The sequence below is a fragment of the Acartia tonsa genome, chromosome 10, assembly GCF_053477335.1.
Source record: "Acartia tonsa isolate MP-2025a chromosome 10, ASM5347733v1, whole genome shotgun sequence".
Lineage (NCBI taxonomy): Eukaryota > Metazoa > Arthropoda > Copepoda > Calanoida > Acartiidae > Acartia > Acartia tonsa.
Genome location: NC_137269.1, coordinates 35,998,832 through 36,017,635, shown reverse-complemented (window position 1 = coordinate 36,017,635; position 18,804 = coordinate 35,998,832). Strand labels below are relative to the sequence as shown.

Sequence of the window (18,804 nt, the reverse complement as noted above, 5' to 3'; positions counted from 1 at the left end):
GTTTTGCCTTGTCCTCATTGAAAGGTTTATAAAAGCAAACATTTCTAAAGGGCTAATTATGATAATAAATGATCAATTGATCAGAACCAAAAAATAATAAACTTTTTTTTTCTATTAAGGAAACTCTTGATAATCTAACAGATGAAACTGACAAGAAACAGGTAAAAAAATTGGTTATCTGGAAAATAGCAAAAAAAGTATTTCGCAAGTTTAGAAATTGAAAAGAGTGCCATTTATTTTGCAATATACCGAAAAAATGGGTGAAGCCTTCAGTCAAATGTGCTTGTTAGGTCGAGCTGTCCTTAATTTTGACTAAATGCATACTATAATTCAACGCATAATGTCAGAGGTATTTTTTTTTGTAATGATTAAGGATGAACATCAATGTATCGTCCATTGTCATATCCTTTAGAATCCCTGTATACCATAAGATACATTTTTTTTTTTTTAATCCATAACCTCAACTTATTCTTATGCCACCTTAGTCCCAATATTTATTGTTTTAGCTACACATGTAGCCACGCGGCTGCGGCTCGAATCAGACTGTAAGAAACATATTTTTCTTATTATTGACCTATTATATTTGTATAATTCGATAAATATATATTGAATAGGTATTGTTAGTGGCTGATGCTCTAAAACTTGGAGGAAATATACTTTCAAAGGTAATGCTTTATTTTTTTTGAAATATTTTTTTGTTCGCATCTTTTATCTTTATATATACAGTTGTCCGAAAGGAAGGCACGACTTTGAATTTCCAACAGTAATTTATAGTTTGCCGCTAAAATGAACCATTCACGTGGATTTTTTTAAAAAACATCCATTACTATTACGGTATTTGAACAAGAAGAAACGTGGTTGGTTCTTTTTTTGGCGACAAATTTTAAAATTGAATTAAATAAGTTGACCTTGCCCCGCTTCTTCTCCTACTGAATGAACGTTCTGACAATTGAATGAGTTCTATATTAGCAAGCTATATTTTTGACAACTTTTCCATAATATCCACGAATATTCTACATCCATTTTATATTTTTTTCCATCATAATTGTTAGATCGTTGGCCTAGTGCTAAAAAATCTGTCTTGTTTGCAAATAAAAAATAAGATTGTTCTTATTTAGATGCCGGATAATTTAGCAAATCAGCTGATTGGTCGCCTTCTCCCTGAGGTTTGGAATTTTCCCAACATAAAGAAACTGATAGCACAGTGTGACAAATTCAGCCCTCCACATAATGCTTTAGGTATGTTAAATTTTCTGTCATTTGACTTACGATTCACCACGGATATATCTATGTTCGGGATTCTATATATGTTTAGGGATAAGACAATGGATGATAAATTGATTCATCCGTAATAATAATGCAATATTCTTTAGATTTAAATTATAGGTTAAAACGTTTGAACAATAATATTTGTGAACTAAATAATCTATATTCAGTAAAAGTTTTTAAGTTTAATTTCAATGAATGTCTCCGCCCTCCATCAAGAATAATGATAATTAGTAACTTTAGCTAATAAAAACTGTAATTAGAGACATATTAATAATAATACAGTGTGTTTTTTTTTATGAGAACTTTTTTGAAAGCAATTAATAGAACACCAAAAAAATATTTCAGTTTTTATCTAAAAAGTACAGTAAAATCTAAAATTCAAAACTTAGGTGTCAACATCTAAAAATAGTTTTAGCGCATTTTTCTTATGCCTAAATCTTCTACCCTTTGCAAGAAAAAAATTGGATTTTCTGTAGTCGACTTTAGGGGGCCAGTACTCCCTCTTTGGTTGAGATATGACCTTCAAACTTTGATATGTTCTAGTACATGTCCCTAATAGTATCTGTATACATTTTTAGCTCTATATTTCAACTTTCAAGTGTTTAGCAGCCATTCTTGCAAAAGGTTGAATATTTGAGCATAAGAAAAATGCGCTAAAACCATTTTTAGACGTTGACACCTAAGTTTTGAATTTTAAATTTTACTGTACTTTTTAGATAAAAACTGAAATATTTTTTGGTGTTCTATTAATTGCCTTAAAAAACGAAGAAAATAAGCCATTAATCATTAAATTCTGATAACTATAACTGGGGTAAAATTGCTTTCAAAAAAGTTCTTATAAAAAAAACACACTGTATAAATTATATCAAGCATTTAGAACATTGCATTGTACATTGAACAAAAAAACTTTCTATAATTTTAAATTATAAGCATTTTCAACTGTAATACTGATAAAAAGTACAAATAAATGATTTAGTTCCAGTGCGACACTGCCTGCTGTCACCTGGAGGACCTATGAAATTTTCTCTGGAGGGACATCAGTTCGCCATCTTTGGATACTCTCTCACCTCGGATTGTAGGTACAGAAAAACAGGGATGACAACATCCTTAAGCAAGCAAAGACCATATTATGTAGTGACAAACGTACAAAGAGAGTTAAAGAGCAACTGTGAAGTTGTCATGAGAAAAAAATATTTGCAATAATTCTTATCATAATAACGAAGCCTTTAAAAAATGATAATCATGTCTTTTGTAGCTTGAGCGACAGACTGACGTACAAATAAAATTATTTATTTGATGCTGATTGTTTTAGAGAATCATGCCCGAAAATTTCAGCTGTGTATCATAAGTAGCGACCAAACGGACTGATGTTGATACAAAGTAAATTATACAACTTGTTCGCTTCTTAAACATTTAGTCTTTACTGCATTTAATTTGCCAGAGGAGAGTGAAACTCCAAGAGAAAGCAGCTTAGCATAATTTTATATTACATTTTTTTGTAAAGAAGAAACAGTAATAGAAGCTTTAATATAATTTTTGTTATAAATTCAGATATGTTATTTCTGTATCAAATAAATTTCTGACATGGGACCTAGCAACTAGTGAGGTGTGCAGAGATGTGGATCCACACATCGAGGGTCTTATGCTGGGACTTAGCCTCAGGTAGGTTGCAGTGCGGTGTGCTCAAATATCAGGGGTATTTTTGTCAAGACTACTGTGAATTTGGCAGCATATAGTAATTATTTTATTGGTGTCAAAATTAAATGGATTTATTATTACTTGGTTCTCACACCAGAATATCACGTACTATAATAAAGTAAAACTTGTAGCAAGCTATTTTCCATCCACTCCCTCTACCCCACCCTCCATTACAATTGGATGAACGCACTTCCAAATAAATGATGTGGAGGTCAGCAACCTAAATTGACGACAATTTTTCCCAGTTATAATATCCAAGTATATTCTACATCCATTAGTGAAACTGTATTCAAGAAAAAAATTGCCAATTATACACCTAGTAATCAACTTAACAATTATATATTGTATAGAGCAGACCTAAGCTCTAAATTATGATCATTTGCTCATTTGGCTTTCTTCTTCCTATTATTTTTATACTTGACTTAACTATTCTTTATTGTTACTGTTAAAAACATGAATCTGATTTTTCAAAAATAAATGTTTAAGCTTGATTAAGGTTATTTTTATGTAAATAACTGTTTTTAATTAACGTTTATCGTTTCTAAATATTATTTATATATCAAAACCTTTTATTCATTGTCCTCTTAGGGAATTTGTGGTCATATAAATTTTACAGATTTACAAAATAATCATTTTTAGTAAGGACAACAGACATGCAGCTGCTTTCACAAGTATCAATCAGGTAACTATTAATTAGTTTTCTCGTATTCATTCGAATTTGGTGGATAGGAACCGGTTTTCATCCATACAAAAGAACTATGTCTAGCATTGTATCATATCCAGCTTTCTACGAATATAAAAATGTACAATCATAAGATTAAAACCAGTTTTTTAGCCAGTGCCTTTGGCACCTCAGGGCTAAAAAAACTAGTTTTAATCTTATAATTGTACATTCTATATCCGCGGAAAGCTGTTTATAATACGATGCAAGAAATAACTATTAAATAGTTGATTATCATTGATGATCAATTTAGACACATTAATCCGACCAATTCAAAAGGAATGTCTAGCAGACGAATATTATGTTTTTGGCAAATTAATGAATTGTTAATTCTACATTCTACAGGTGTTGATATTCTTTTTTTGGGGTTTCACCTTTATGGTTGTTGTAATCCTTGGTGTTTTGTATTGTATTACATTTCAATTAACCGATTTGTTATGATGTAAAAGGATATAAAAGCTAACAGATGCCTTTTTTAAGGTTATAATGTTAGATGTTATGTTGGGGCAGTGCAAGATCATTGAAAATCCTCTACTACCTCAGGTTTAGAATTTTCTTGTTAAATTAGTTTTTCAATTTAATGGAGGGAGGGATATTGGATTGTAAATTATAATGGTCCAAAAGATTTATAATCTCATTAATTATTTTAAAACTTTTTACAAACTCTTGATTGTGTGTAACAAACTAGCAGTATCTAAACTTTTCCTCCGATTATTTTGATCTTTTTAAAGTGTAATTTTGTTTATCCTAAACTTGGAGTGTAAAAAACTTTGCCTTATTCCTTAAGATATCTGGGTTTTCCTTAAGATTTCTGTTAAGTTAGACTTCAAGTAGAAATTTAACAATTTTATTTTGACGGATTTTTTTATGTTTATTTTCTAAGGATGACATAGTTGGCCTTGATGTGGTTGACCATAGTGTCGTGGTCTATAACAGCCATTATTGGAGGAGGTTTAGTCTCAAGGTAAGATATGTGAACAAGGATAATGGTTACTTGTTCGTAACAAAGTGAGCATAAAGTGAGTCTATATGTATGTATATCTATCCTAATCCGCGTCCGTGGTTTAACATGTAGCGCATCTGCTGATTATTGGATGGGTGATAGGTTCGAATCTTGGCTCATCACTGCGCCGTTCATAAGGACCTTAAAAATGCTATATCAGAAGCACGACATGCCTTGGTCTAAAACAGGCCCCAATCAATAAAACTTAAAGTCGGGACTTCCAGACTAGGGTCTTGCAAGAATTGGTTTTATTTTTGGTATTACTCAACATAGACAAAAAAAGGAGAAATTGTTGTTGGTTGTTGAACCTGACGTTACAGTGTCATGAACCGCAACATTGCTCGTAAGAGATAATCTATCTATCTTTCTATATATGTTCTGTCTAATGGCCATCAATCCATCCAGGGAGACCTAGCAGAAGAAGAATATTTCAACGTGGCCCTGCCTACCATTTTGGACATGATCTTTCTTGACATTGACCACTACATTGCTGTCTTCTGGTCAGGGGATGAAGAGTTTCTGGACAGGAGGATCGAGATTCTTCATAGCCAAAACAGGTTCTCCATTTCAAAACTAATTATAAATAAAAACGTAACAACTTATTGTGCACTACGAGACAACTGTCCATTATTTATTGATGAGTAGTGACAATTACAGATTTTATATGACTTCTTTTGTCAGTAAAAATTTTTTGCGAGCATATAATCATTTGTTCCGCCTTTAAAGTGCATAGATTTTTTAAGACAATCGATATCAGGTACAATTTACCGTGAACTGCACTAGATACTTCTTTTTTTATACAATGTTTTTAGAAATAAGTCAGATATTCTGAAATCTGACCAATGCTACTGCCTTGATGTTTATGAAGATGGTCTCAAGGGGGTGTATGTTGCCCACCCTTCTTCTGCAGGTAAAAATGTTTTTGAATTTATAGTTTCATAAAGTAGGGCAATTTCTGTTTATCTGTCTGTCACTAAAAATATTGCCTTTGGATATGATAGGGAAAACACCCTATCTTAGAAATCACATTTGACATTTACATCTCTTTCTAAAAGTTTTAATATTTAATATTAAATTGATAGTAGTAAAGCTGTCTATGTGTATGTCATACAGGGGAATTGCTACTTTCTAGGCTGCTATTAGAAACAGACGGCTATTTTTTTGTTTGTCTGCAATGGCGTTTGAACATTAGATTCTTAAGGAGAACTGTATTTTTCTGCATGATATTTTTGTATTCCTCACTTCATTTATCAGACTTTGTAATTATTCAGATGAGAACTGTAACCTGTTTACTGTTAGTAAGCATGGTCTTCAGAGAGGAATGTGGACCAAACTTTGTAAGTTATTTATAAATGGGATTTGACATTTTTTTCTCTATTAATAAGCTATCACGATTCTATGGAACATATGTTGTTAGTTAGATTTTCTTTATTAGATGATGCTACCACTCGGATTTTAAAATAGTTATTTATCACATCAAATTGTAGACAGCTTTCAGCTTATAGCCCAGGCCTTTGGTCTATACGGGATACAAAACTGGTATTAATATTATAATTTTTTTTCAATAGTCATGGAAAATTGTCTGAAAATCGATGTTATACATGAGAACAAATTCTAATCCAGTCAATATTAATTGGTTTATGTTATAGCCTAACGTCTAACATGATATTTATTTACAGTACAACTTAACTTATGATATACTTATCAAAAGGCTGAATCTATTGGACCTTGATTTACGGTAAAGCTTAACTCTAGTACCACATAATTTTTAGGATATTGAACTTACTGTTTTCATAACTGAGAGAATTTTTAAAGCTTTGTATTGAACTAGAATAATTTCAGCTGAAATATCATCTGCTGCACCTGAATTGTTTCAACTAAGCATGACTGGGGACAAACAGAATCTGGTTGGTACTATTGTGGAAGGTAAAAAGTACACTGCACTTTAAAAAAATGTTGTGGGTATGCTACAGTTTTGGAATTGCCATTAATGGTAGCATGCCCACTTTCCGTCAGACAATCAGGGAAGAAGGATTGTGATTCTGACAAACAATTCTGAAAAGTTCCCCTCAACCCTCTTCCCTTTTTTTCCCCTTCTTACCCTCTTCCCTTTCAGTTACACTTAAAAACAAGTTTTACTCCAACTTTAATCCAACAAAATATTTAATTTTCGGAATGGAATTATTTGGCTGAATAGCAGCCCCTGTAGATAATATTCAAGATGACTGGAATTTGCATTAAGTGTATGAAACAAATGACGAGCAGCCATTGGATAATTTACTTGTTTATATTTATTTTATTTTCAATTCTTTATAGTTGCTCTATAACTCATGTTGTCTTTTTGTGCATTACCAATTTATAATATCTTCTCTAATTATGTATATTGTCATCCATGTTACTTTATATTCATGTTACAGTAAACTATTAATAATTACACTTTCAGGTTTTCTTATATGGCCACTTGGGTAAGAAATTTGAAGAATTTTTTATGTTTCGTGAATAAACAATAATGAAAGTTTATTAGGGCATACATTTAAAATTAGCGAAACAATAACAATTTTAATCTAAATTAAGTATAATTCCTAAAAATAATAACACATATTATGTTGCATGTTTATAAAAATAAAAGCAGAATTTTTAATAGTATCCATTTTATTAAGTGCCTTAAATGGATCCCGAGATTGCTTTTGCCTTTGTATTTTTAAATTTGAATCATGGGATGGTTTTAGTCTATTTTCCAGCTTTTTTTCCAAGTACAGAGTCTCTTGGTGTTAGGGTCGCAGACGCTAGTTATTAATAAAGTAAAACGATTAGAGAGTTGTGCTAGATAAAATCATAAATTTTCAGCTAATATTGTTTTCACAGTTTAGATCTTTAATTTAAGTAAATTAACAAGAGAAAAAAATTCCCTGAGCTTTCTTTGAGATACGCATGGATGGACATGTGCAAACTGCAAAGTTGCTTCTATGCTTATGTTTTGTTGCCTAGACCCAAAGGAATTTCAACAATGGCCACCCTGAGCCTACCTGGAGAATTCAGGAATGTTATCAGTCGTCCTGCTGGATCAAATTCATGTCTTCTCAATAAGGTATTCTTGGTAGATAAGACCATATGACCCATATGTTTGCTACATATCTTTCTGTCTCTCTGTAGCTTAAGATGTCTCTGACTGCTTTACAGGTATAGTTTTAATTTTCGGTGAAGCTTCTAAAAATTCAAGTGAACGTTTGTAACTATATTTGTAGTGTATCTCAACCCTCCCAAACAAATCGATATTGAAAAAAAATCACCCTCCCCCCAAAAATTCTTTTCTATTTTTTCAAACTAAATGTAAAGTTTATGGTTGACTTGTCCCCCTTTACTCAAGTCCCTGTAGAGGCATTTAGGGGTATACCTGCTGATAAATAAATTGTTTCGATTATTTTCAGGAAAAAACTATGGCATTGGCTGGCGTAAGAGAGTTCATATTTATTTGGGAACTCAGTTCTGAAACTTTGGTCAAATTTTTTAAAGCCCATTATGGAAGAATTATTCATATGTCGTCTCTCACTGATGGTATGTTTTTATATAATGTAAATAATGGATTTATTATTACTTGGATCTTACACCAGATTTTTCATGTTTTTTGATAAAGTGAATTTTCTAGCGGGCTAAGATTACAACCTTCTCCCTCCCCTTTCTTTACAACATCTCTCCACTCCTACTGGATAAACAAACTTACCAATAAATGACAGGGGAAATAGCAAACTCTATTGACGAAAATTTCAAAATATTCACATAAATCTTACATCCATTAAGTGAATATTTCATATAATGATTATAGAACTTAGTTTATCCATAAATAACTAAAACTTTCTTATTAGTTAAAATTTTAAAATTTATTTTTTAAGAAAAAACATCTTCAATACCTTACTAATCTTGTTCAATTTATTCAATATATTATTTATGCTTAGCAACTAAAATCAAAAGTGTTTTTATTTTAGTAATATTTGTAATATTTCTCCATTATTATATTTCTTATTCAATTAATCATAATATTGTTTGTGAAAAATTTACAAGCATAGCAATTTAATATTTTCTATGTAACTGTAAATAGGTCCTTTTGATTGTGGTATTACATCATCTATGGATAGAACAATTAAGGTAAGTGAAGCAGCTTATAGTGCCTAAGAAGAAATGACTTCATATAATATAATACAAATGACCAATGCTAGGGCAGTATGCATTGTAATTGACCAATGGTAAAATGTACACTAGCCTTTCATTGGTCATTTGTAAGATGTCATTTTTATTAGGCACTATAAGTTGCTTCAGGTAAGTTTAATGTACAAACACTATTGTTTAATAATTATAGGTGGGTTGAGTATTGCAATCACCAAAATTATGCAATAATGGTGATTTTTATCAATAATTACCATTATTAAAATCTGAATTAAAAAGTAAACTTAACACAAATTAATCAACAACACATAAAATGACAGTGTTATTCCCTAGCATGATGTTTAGTTTTGTTTTCATCTCTAGGTCTGGAATATGTCTAACATAGCTGGAACAGTTCATCACATAGAGAAGCTTGAAAACAAAGTTGAAAAGGTTCTCAGTGTTGAAGGTCTAGGTATGTGATTAAACAGATAGATAGATTGGCAATTATAGAGTGTTCCATAGTTATGCACAGAGTTACTTTACAAGTAAGAGTTCGAGTTCAATTGTATGAGTATGTAGCCCTAATTCTAGGATTCACTTTGATACTGGAAGTGAGAATCTTAGATAGGTAAGATTTGCAAAGAGCTGACTCGCAATTATCGTGAAAGCTACTTAATTATTACATCACGTACCCTGGCCATGGGTTTTTGCATATTTAGCCTCCCTAATTAATAGCACTCTAATCTGATTGATGAGCATGGCCAAGAAATAAACAATGGTGCAGTTGCTTGTTAGTTAAAGTCCTAACAACAAAAGTGTATCTTAAGGAAGGTTGTGTGAGAATATGACACGAGTCTAATCAAGCGTTAATAACCAAACATTTTAAAATATTTTTAACTGGTGAAATGAAAATGTATAATGAGCATGTATCACTGCAGGTTTAGCAGTATCAATGACCAGAAACGCTGTTGGAATCTGGAACCTCAGAACTGGAAAACTGACCCACTCCTTGTCTCAGGTAATCAAGTGTATGCTTATTGACGGTGAATTTATGAGTTTGAGTCAACTTTATAAATAATTCAGAAATGAATAAAAAAAATGAAGTTATCCTCCCCTACCCATATTATCTTAGCTCACATTAGAGATAGATGTCCAAAAGCTTTCTTTGTTACTGTTTGATAAACATACAGACAAACTTTTAACTGTGATATTAAAACATTTTAGAATGCTGTTGGGGCAGTCATTACAGAAATATTGATTTCTAAAGATGGAAAATTGTTAGGTAAGATTTCAATGCCAGACAATATCACTACAAGGAACAGATAACTATCCCATGTAAAGATGATTATTTTTTTTACATATTTTTGCAATTAAATTGTAACAAAAAGAGTATTTTTGAGCTATAAAGGGTGACATTCACTTTGCCCACCATTAATTTTTTACGTACATTGTCTCTTGAAAAGAAGCAGGAATATCCTGTTTTTTTTTTCATACATCTATGAGTGCTACTATTTAATATCAATATGCATTTTGGGTTCTTGGCAAATCCAGAATATTTCTGGTTCACATTGTGTCAAATATTGTCAAATAATAAGCTATTGGGAAGGCTGTTTGGTAGTATATATCATTTAAAGATACATGAATAAAAGATCCTTTTGTTAAATTCTTGGTTTTTTTTAGTAACTGCTGAATCTAACTTTCTGTACATATGGGAACTAGGAATAAGGTAATGTAAATTTATTGTATTGTATCATAGAGAGTTTTATTTAGACCCATTCATTTTTTTTCTTATTAGTGATAATTTTATAAAACCATATCATACATACGATGCTGGAAACAGTTTTCAATCATTTTAGGGGATAAAGACAAAAAAAAATTAAATCATCATGTTCACCAAAGTTATAATTTTCATGGTTCAACCACTGTCAAATTTGTGTGTGTTATTATGTATATCAATATATACCACTGTATATAATGCCACTAGAATAAATACTTGTTTTTTATTGGCCCAGTCCTTAGACCGCTAGGGCCAACAAAACTCTGATTAACCGTTTAATGTTTCATTTTACTATCTCCGGAGAGCTGTCTATGATCAAAGCAATATATAAATATTGATTTCTTTGTATTTCTTATTGTTATGACTTGTTTAGAATAGTAATATCATCTGCCAAGCATCCAGAGGTGAAGCAACTTGTTTTTGCTGACAATGAAACCAAAGTTCTGTCTGTTAGGAAAATATTGATAATAAAACAGTTTTTTTTAAAATAATCAAGAAAATTTATGTTTCTACTAGCAAAACTCAACAAATAAATTAACATATAAATATAATTTTTATATTTAGATGAGGTAAAACAATTTAACAACCTGAGAATTATTAAACCCATCTCTTTCCTCATTTTGGTGTTGAATGAAATGTTAATTCTTTACATTACCTACACACTGGTGTCCTGGATAGAAAACAGGTTTTTTTTGACATACGTCTCACAAGACCCATGTAGCCATGACCGGGAGACGATGACAGTTCAGTACATGACTTTCAAATTCAAATTCAAATTCAAATATTTATTGGGACAAAACAACATATACATTTAATATTCAACGTTTATGAATGGTAATTACATTGCATTAATAATTTATTAATAACTATTTTTTATATAAACAATGAATACTATAGGATTAACACAATATAATACAAGTATCCAAGGACTGAAAAACGCCTGAGGGCGGTGTTGACAGCCTTTTAATTTTAGACTTCGATTTAAATGTTTTTTTAGGCGGTCTTTTATATAAGTAATATATGTACACTATATACAGCAATATGCAAGGAAGGATGTTTAGGAAAAGTAGGGGGGGGGGGGGGGGGGGGGATAGGAAAGTGTAGAAAAAATGGGGTCTCTGTGCGATTATAAAAAATGTATATATTTTGAGCAATCAAAAGGTAAGCTACAGGTTGACTTGAACAATCATAGATTAATGTTAAGGTCACAGGAGGGACACAATAGCCTTTCACAGGCAACTACAATACTGTCTAAAAGCTTTCTTTTCAATTTTTTATAAAATTTAAATCTAGAAGTTGCCTGTTCCACTATAAAGCTATTGTTAATGAAAAACGCATTCCAGGTGGCTGGAAGAGTACAAAGTGGAAGATTGTTAACCAAGTTTAATCTGGCAAATGGGATGCTATAATCTTCTTGGTTTCTAAGCCTAATATTACCCTGGGACATATGTCCTCGTGTTTTCCACATGTTAAAGAATGAGCGAGGGGCTATGTTAAGTTTAAATTCATACATGAATTTAACTCTAAAGTATTGCACTAACAATTCAAATGGTAGAATTTTCATTGTTTTAAATAGAGGACCAGTATGGGCTATAAAATGAGAGTCTGTAATTGCTCTGATTGCCATTTTTTGCTTGATTTCAATAGAATTTAAGTTACTTTCATACGAGCTTGAATAAATCAAAATTCCATAGATTAAATGACAATGAAATATAGAATAGTATAAGGTTTTAAGTGCGCTCCTAGTTAGAATTTTTATACATTGTCTCAATATAAAGAGAGCTCTTGAGAGCTTTTCATTTAATTTCTGTATATGATACTTAAAATTAAGGTTAGGGTCGAAGTAAACACCTAGAAATTTTATGGCTGGAATTTCAGATGCATTGTTGACATAATCAATAGGTTTAATAAGGTCAGGATTAGGATTACTTGCACTAAAGTTATTCTCATTGATATATAAATGAATATCATCCCATTGTATTGATCCTAAGTTAGAGTGGAACACTGTAAATTTAGTTTTATCAGGATGTAGAGAGAGCTGATTGGATCGAAACCATGTAGAGATTTTTTGCAATTCATCATTTACAAAATTAGCAAGTTGATTTAAATTAGGCCCTAAAGCTAGTAATGTGGTGTCATCACAAAACAGCAGACTTTTAAGTAAAGTACAGTTTGGAAGATCGTTAAAAAATATCAAAAATAAAATCGGACCAAGTACTGATCCCTGGGGGACGCCCCAGGTTATATCCAATTTAGAGGATTCAGCATTTCCTAACTTAACAAACTGTTTGCGCTCTGATAGATAATATTCGAACCATTGCAACAAATTTCCATGAATACCTATTTTTTTCAGTTTCATTAGGAGAATATGTTTAGGAACACAATCAAATGCCTTTTTAATGTCCAAAAATAGACCAATAGTGTATTCATTTCTGTTTATTGCCTTGGCCACGTGATCAAGTAAATGAATCATAGGGTGAAAAGTTGAGTTAAGGTTTTGAAAGCCAAATTGAAGACTATCAATGATATTGTTTGAAGCTAAATATTGTTTCAGAGCTGTAGCTATAATCTTTTCAAGAATTTTGGAGAAGATACATAGCAATGAAATAGGTCTGTAGTCATTCACGTAATGCATGTCACCCCCTGTCTTAAAGACTGGCGTTATTTTGGCTATTTAGAGTTGTGTTGGCACTTTCCCTGTTTTTATGGAAAGATTAAATATATGACAGAGAGGATTGTTTACAGAATCAATAATCTTCTTAAGTAAAAAGGGGGACAGACCATTAAAATCAGAGCTTCTTTTATTTTGCCATTCTAAGACCACCTCAACTATTTGAGCAGGGGTAATTTCAGGTATTGAAAAGATGTGTTCTGATTCTTCAAGGTAAGAATCAGGTGGTCTGTCAGATGGTTCGATCCTTTCATTTATTTTACTTGCTATTGAGGTAAAATGTTGATAAAAGGTATTACAGATATTTATTCCACCTGTGACCTCATTATCATTAATAAATAATTTATCTGTGACAGACTTATCCTTAGTATTAGAAAGCCCAGCAGCCTCTTTAGTTATTTCCCAACATTTTTTGGTATCACCATGATTTGATGTTAAAAGTTCAGAATAATATTCTTTTTTTCTATTTCTAATAAGTCTATTGTAATGATTTTTAAAAGAATTAAAACACTGCCTGTTATATGCTGTTGGATTCCTAGACAACACTTCATAGAGTTCCATTTTTTTATTTCTTGCCACTAAAATTTCAGGAGTCATCCATTTTTGGATACTATGCTTACTCCTGTCAAATTTAACCTCTACTTCACAAAAGTAACGGTTAAAATAGCTATAAAATATTGAATTAAAATAATCAAAGCTTTCCTGTACATTTTCCATTTCATACATTCTACTAAAATCGACGTTTTCTAAATCATTTCTAAAAGAGTTTATATTATGTTCTGAAAAATTTCTAATTTTAATATACTTAGAACTTACTGGTGTTTTTTTGTCATTTATTATATAACAAGCGGAGAAATGATCACTGAAGTAAGTAGTTATAATCCCACTTGTGAAAGATTCTTTCATTTCATTTACCCAAATATGATCTATTAATGAAGAAGTAGAATAATTTATATTTTGGGCCACCCTAGTTGGGTGTTTAATAATTTCAAGGAAACCTGATGCAAACATATTCTCTATGAAATTTGCAACATGTGGGTCCTGATAACAAGACAAAATATCATAATTAAAATCACCAGCTAAGATACATTTTTTGTTATGGCTATTTATATTATCAAGTAATCCCAACAGTGTATTAGAAAAATATTGGTGCTGCTGGTTTACAGAAAAGTTTTGGTTGTTTCTACAGGGGGGCCTATATATATTTGATATAAGAAATTTCTTATCTTTCGTAAATTCAACTTCCAAAGTAAGGCTTTCAAATATCATTTCTTCAAAAATTGAAAGATTGTTAACAATTGAATATTTATAGTTGGCCTTAACAAAAATACCTATACCCCCTCTTAAATGTTTAGTTCTTTGCTTAAATATGATTGGATTATATCCAGGTATGATAAATAAGGACTTTTCAACAATTTGACCTATTTCTTGGACACAAATAATATCAAAGAAAAAGTTTTTTTCACTAAAAAATAATATTAAATCTAAGAGGCCCTGAAAATTTGCCTTAATCGAATTTATATTAATATTAAGTAAAGAAAGATCTTTTAAGTTTTGAAAAGATTGGATAAAACTTTCCGGACTATAATATTTGCTTTCTATTTTAATGCTTTCATAAGGTGAAAAATTTACATCTTGTTCATTATTATTTAAAACATGGACAAAGTCAAATTTTTTGTCAACCTGTAGATTATAAATGTTAAGTAAATTCATTAATTACCATGTAGAAACACATTTTTATAAAGCACAGAGAAAAGGGATTGGGAAGGGGGGTTGGATTAATATGAAAATATGTAAGAAAGGTTAGCAAACAAAACGAATAAAAAAATATACGCATAAAAGCACCAAGATTTTTGTGCGATTAAACTACTATCCGTATAAAAGAGGTGGGTTGTGGACAAATTTAAGTAGTCAATTTCAGCTAAGAAAAATAAAGTAGAAGTATTTTAAGTAATTTTTAAATGGTGAAGTCATATAATAAAATAAGTAAGATATTTACAATACTATCTTTTTGTAAGAATACCGGAAAATACTTTCCAATATGATGTTCAAAGATTTTTAAAGAAAAGAATATATACAAATTAAAGAACTTATCTTTATGCATTGTTATACAATTTGATCTCTTTGTCAGAACACTCCATACATAAAATTTGAGGAATGGAGGAGAGCAGGTACTTTTAAAAATAAATAAAGGGGGAGGGAAAATACTATGTGTGAGAAGATTGGGATTATAATTTTAATTCTCAGTTTCTCATAGATGGTGAAAAGTAGAATAAAAATGGGCGGAGCTAATTTAAAGGAAGCCTGCAAGAAATACCACGCTTTAACTGCTGAAAGACTGCCACAAGTAGACCAAATACCCCAAATTTGAAGCCTTCAGCTTCTATAACAAAAAAGTTCTAGTCATTTTAAAATGACATTTTATGTACATAAAAATTTTGAAAGAATTGCAATGCTCATGTTGAAAACTTTGAAATTAAACTACGTGGCCTAGAAACAAAATTATAAGCTTATTTTTGTCATAAATTTAGGTTTCCAGTAACTAATTATATTTTTACAATAAAAATACCCATTTTTATAGTCAAAATCATTAAAAAAAATTAAGTTTTACTTGCGTTGTACCGAATGTACTGTAGCCAATGAGAAGGCTGAATCAGCTTAACAACCAATCACAGCTAAGCTTGTATTAGTTTACCCCTTTGTTTCCGCTATGATTTTCGTTTTAAAATGCAATCTAAATCGAATTTTTTTCATAGATTTTGACTATGAAATGTGGTGTTTTTATTGTAAAAATGTAATCAGTTACAGGCAATCTAAGTTTCTGACAAAGATAAGGTTATAATTTTGTGTCCAGGCGACGTAATTTAATATTGTTTTTTCTTTTATGAGCATTGGAAATCTTTCAAAAATTCCATTGTACATAAAATGCTATTTTGAAATGCCTAGAACTTTTTCGTTATTGAAGCTGAAGGCTTTAAATTTGGGGTATTAGGTCTTCTTGTGGCAGTCTTTCAGCAGTTAAAGCGTGTTATTTCTTGCAGGCGTCCTTTAAGCAGGTTTTACGAGTATGAGGAAAGATTACATATAGGTTCCGAAAATTGGGAGATTAAAGACTTATTTGCGGATTTTTTAACTATAGATTGATATAACTAATATGAAGGTAGCTAATGTTATCCTAAATTACTTTAAGTTATATTTATAATATTTGCGTTATTTTTAAAGAATATAGCAAAGCTTTGAAAATAGATGACAAATAGCTATGCGTTGTACCGAATGTACTGTAGCCAATGAGAAGGCTGAATCAGCTTAACAACCAATCACAGCTAAGCTTGTATTAGTTTACCCCTTTGTTTCCGCTATGATTTTCGTTTTAAAATGCAATCTAAATCGAATTTTTTTCATAGATTTTGACTATGAAATGTGGTGTTTTTATTGTAAAAATGTAATCAGTTACAGGCAATCTAAGTTTCTGACAAAGATAAGGTTATAATTTTGTGTCTAGGCGACGTAATTTAATATTGTTTTTTCTTTTATGAGCATTGGAAATCTTTCAAAAATTCCATTGTACATAAAATGCTATTTTGAAATGCCTAGAACTTTTTCGTTATTGAAGCTGAAGGCTTTAAATTTGGGGTATTAGGTCTTCTTGTGGCAGTCTTTCAGCAGTTAAAGCGTGTTATTTCTTGCAGGCGTCCTTTAAGCAGGTTTTACGAGTATGAGGAAAGATTACATATAGGTTCCGAAAATTGGGAGATTAAAGACTTATTTGCGGATTTTTTAACTATAGATTGATATAACTAATATGAAGGTAGCTAATGTTATCCTAAATTACTTTAAGTTATATTTATAATATTTGCGTTATTTTTAAAGAATATAGCAAAGCTTTGAAAATAGATGACAAATAGCTATATTATTCTATAATGAATTATTCTATGTAGCATTAGATAATAAAGACCTGAATAGTTTCAAATAAAATAAACCTGTAGTCTATATTTTCCAAGAAAAAAGTATATTTTTTTGAATTAATATTCTTTAAAATTTAATGAATAGGTATAAGGAAAAAAATATATGTTTAGCTTAGTTAAATTTTAGTGTTCTCTTAGACATAATAAAGAACAAGTATGAGAATGTCTTTAGAGCTTTAGTTCAGAAATAGTATTTAAAGCTGAAAATTGACTTAATATTATCTTTAGACTTATCATATTTTTAATTAAAATTAATTTCTTGGAATAAATTCCTTTGGAGGTCCTTATCTGTGGGTAATTGTTGAAGGTGTATATTATTCAGGAGATCTGTTGTCTTGTTCATGACTTCATCATGGCTCTCGATTATGGACTCATTCCCTCTGCTCATATTCTGCTTCTTCTTACTTTTCTTCGCTGATTTTCTGCTGCCAGCCTTGAAGGCACACTTCTGGGGCTGAGCTGAGGCACGCGTTTTTGGCCTGGCACCCATCTGTGAATAGGTTGGTGTAGGTGTGGGTGTGGGGGTTGTTGAGCGGACAGAAGTTGTTGGTGTTGGTGGAACTGGATCCTGCTGTATGGAGAGGGCACTCTTAATCACTTCTTGCACAGGAATCAATGTGTTCTTGATGTAGTGCTTTTTGTCAGGGCTTGACCTAAGCACAAAGACAAACTTAGAGTCTAGTGTCCAAGCTGCCTTGACCTCCGGATCTGACTTCAACTTGAGGAGATATGCATGGTTCATTTTGGGTAGGTCAGGGGCAACATAAAAGTTGTCGATTTTAAGGTTTTTTTCTTGTTCTGTGGGGGAGGGGATGTGCTTTCTCTTGTTCATTAGAAAAAGGTTTTGCCAGTAGCGAGATCGAAACCTCACAATAACCGTTCTTGGTAGTAAAACATTACTTTCTTTGCACCTATTGGCCTTTCCCAGGAAATGAGTATTTTCAAGTAGCTGGTGGAGCGGGGGTACTGTGACAGGTCCCCATTCTGGATCTTGAACATCAGGTATGGCTTTCATCAGAACCGGTTTGATGATTCTTGTGTATGCTTCAAGCATACAAGCCCCAACTGTTTTGAGGCGTTTTAAGCTCTCCCTGGGGACAGTAAGGTTATTGATCCTTACTGACCAGTTGCGGACATACTGCTCCCACTGGTTCAAATCCTCCTTAAGAGTCAAAATCTCTTTTTTTAAAGATAGAATTTCACTTTTCATATCCAATATAAGTTTATAAATGTCACAAGGAGAGTTTTTAGTTTTTTAAAACACAGAGTTGTTCAAAACAAAAAATAAATATAAAGCACTGATTCACTCCACTTTATGAACAATTTAAGTAGATTAAATGGCCACGCCCCCTTTTTTATAGGATAGTATTAATATTAACTAATTGCACATTAGGGAGGAGATGTTATCCCTTTGAATGAACAGCTGATCATTTTTGTGGATTTATTTGAAAATTACTTTTATACCCAAATTTTCATAGTTTTTCCCCCAAAAATCACAATTTTCTCACATTTGCAGCTTAGTTAGCCTTAATTTATGCAAGAAAAGTATAGTAAACA

General features: G+C 31.4%; 2 protein-coding genes across 15 annotated transcripts in view; one reads left to right on the top strand and one right to left on the bottom strand.

Annotated features, from left to right (window-relative positions):
• LOC145329995 (uncharacterized) overlaps positions 1 to 18,804 on the bottom strand; it is a 334,647-nt gene that overhangs the window by 155,532 nt on the left and 160,311 nt on the right. The window lies entirely within an intron of this gene.
• Positions 19 to 11,988, top strand: LOC145330787 (uncharacterized). Its single transcript, XM_080175453.1, has 23 exons — positions 19 to 161; positions 615 to 665; positions 1,119 to 1,239; positions 2,246 to 2,348; positions 2,821 to 2,931; positions 3,607 to 3,649; positions 4,169 to 4,231; positions 4,572 to 4,652; positions 5,097 to 5,248; positions 5,504 to 5,601; positions 5,963 to 6,028; positions 6,534 to 6,617; positions 7,135 to 7,156; positions 7,680 to 7,779; positions 8,120 to 8,246; positions 8,788 to 8,834; positions 9,216 to 9,306; positions 9,773 to 9,852; positions 10,059 to 10,116; positions 10,515 to 10,560; positions 10,985 to 11,060; positions 11,176 to 11,180; positions 11,955 to 11,988. The coding sequence occupies exons 3-23, from the start codon at positions 1,119 to 1,121 to the stop codon at positions 11,986 to 11,988; spliced, it is 1,608 nt and encodes a 535-aa protein (XP_080031579.1). The 5' UTR covers positions 19 to 161; positions 615 to 665.

Excerpts from the sequence above, each read along its gene's own strand:
- LOC145330787 (XM_080175453.1), top strand. The coding sequence starts at position 1,119 with ATGCCGGATAATTTAGCAAATCAGCTGATTGGTCGCCTTCTCCCTGAG. Across the intron at positions 4,232-4,571 it reads AAAATCCTCTACTACCTCAG|GATGACATAGTTGGCCTTGA; the intron begins GTTTAGAATTTT and ends TTATTTTCTAAG. Across the intron at positions 10,561-10,984 it reads ATATGGGAACTAGGAATAAG|AATAGTAATATCATCTGCCA; the intron begins GTAATGTAAATT and ends TGACTTGTTTAG.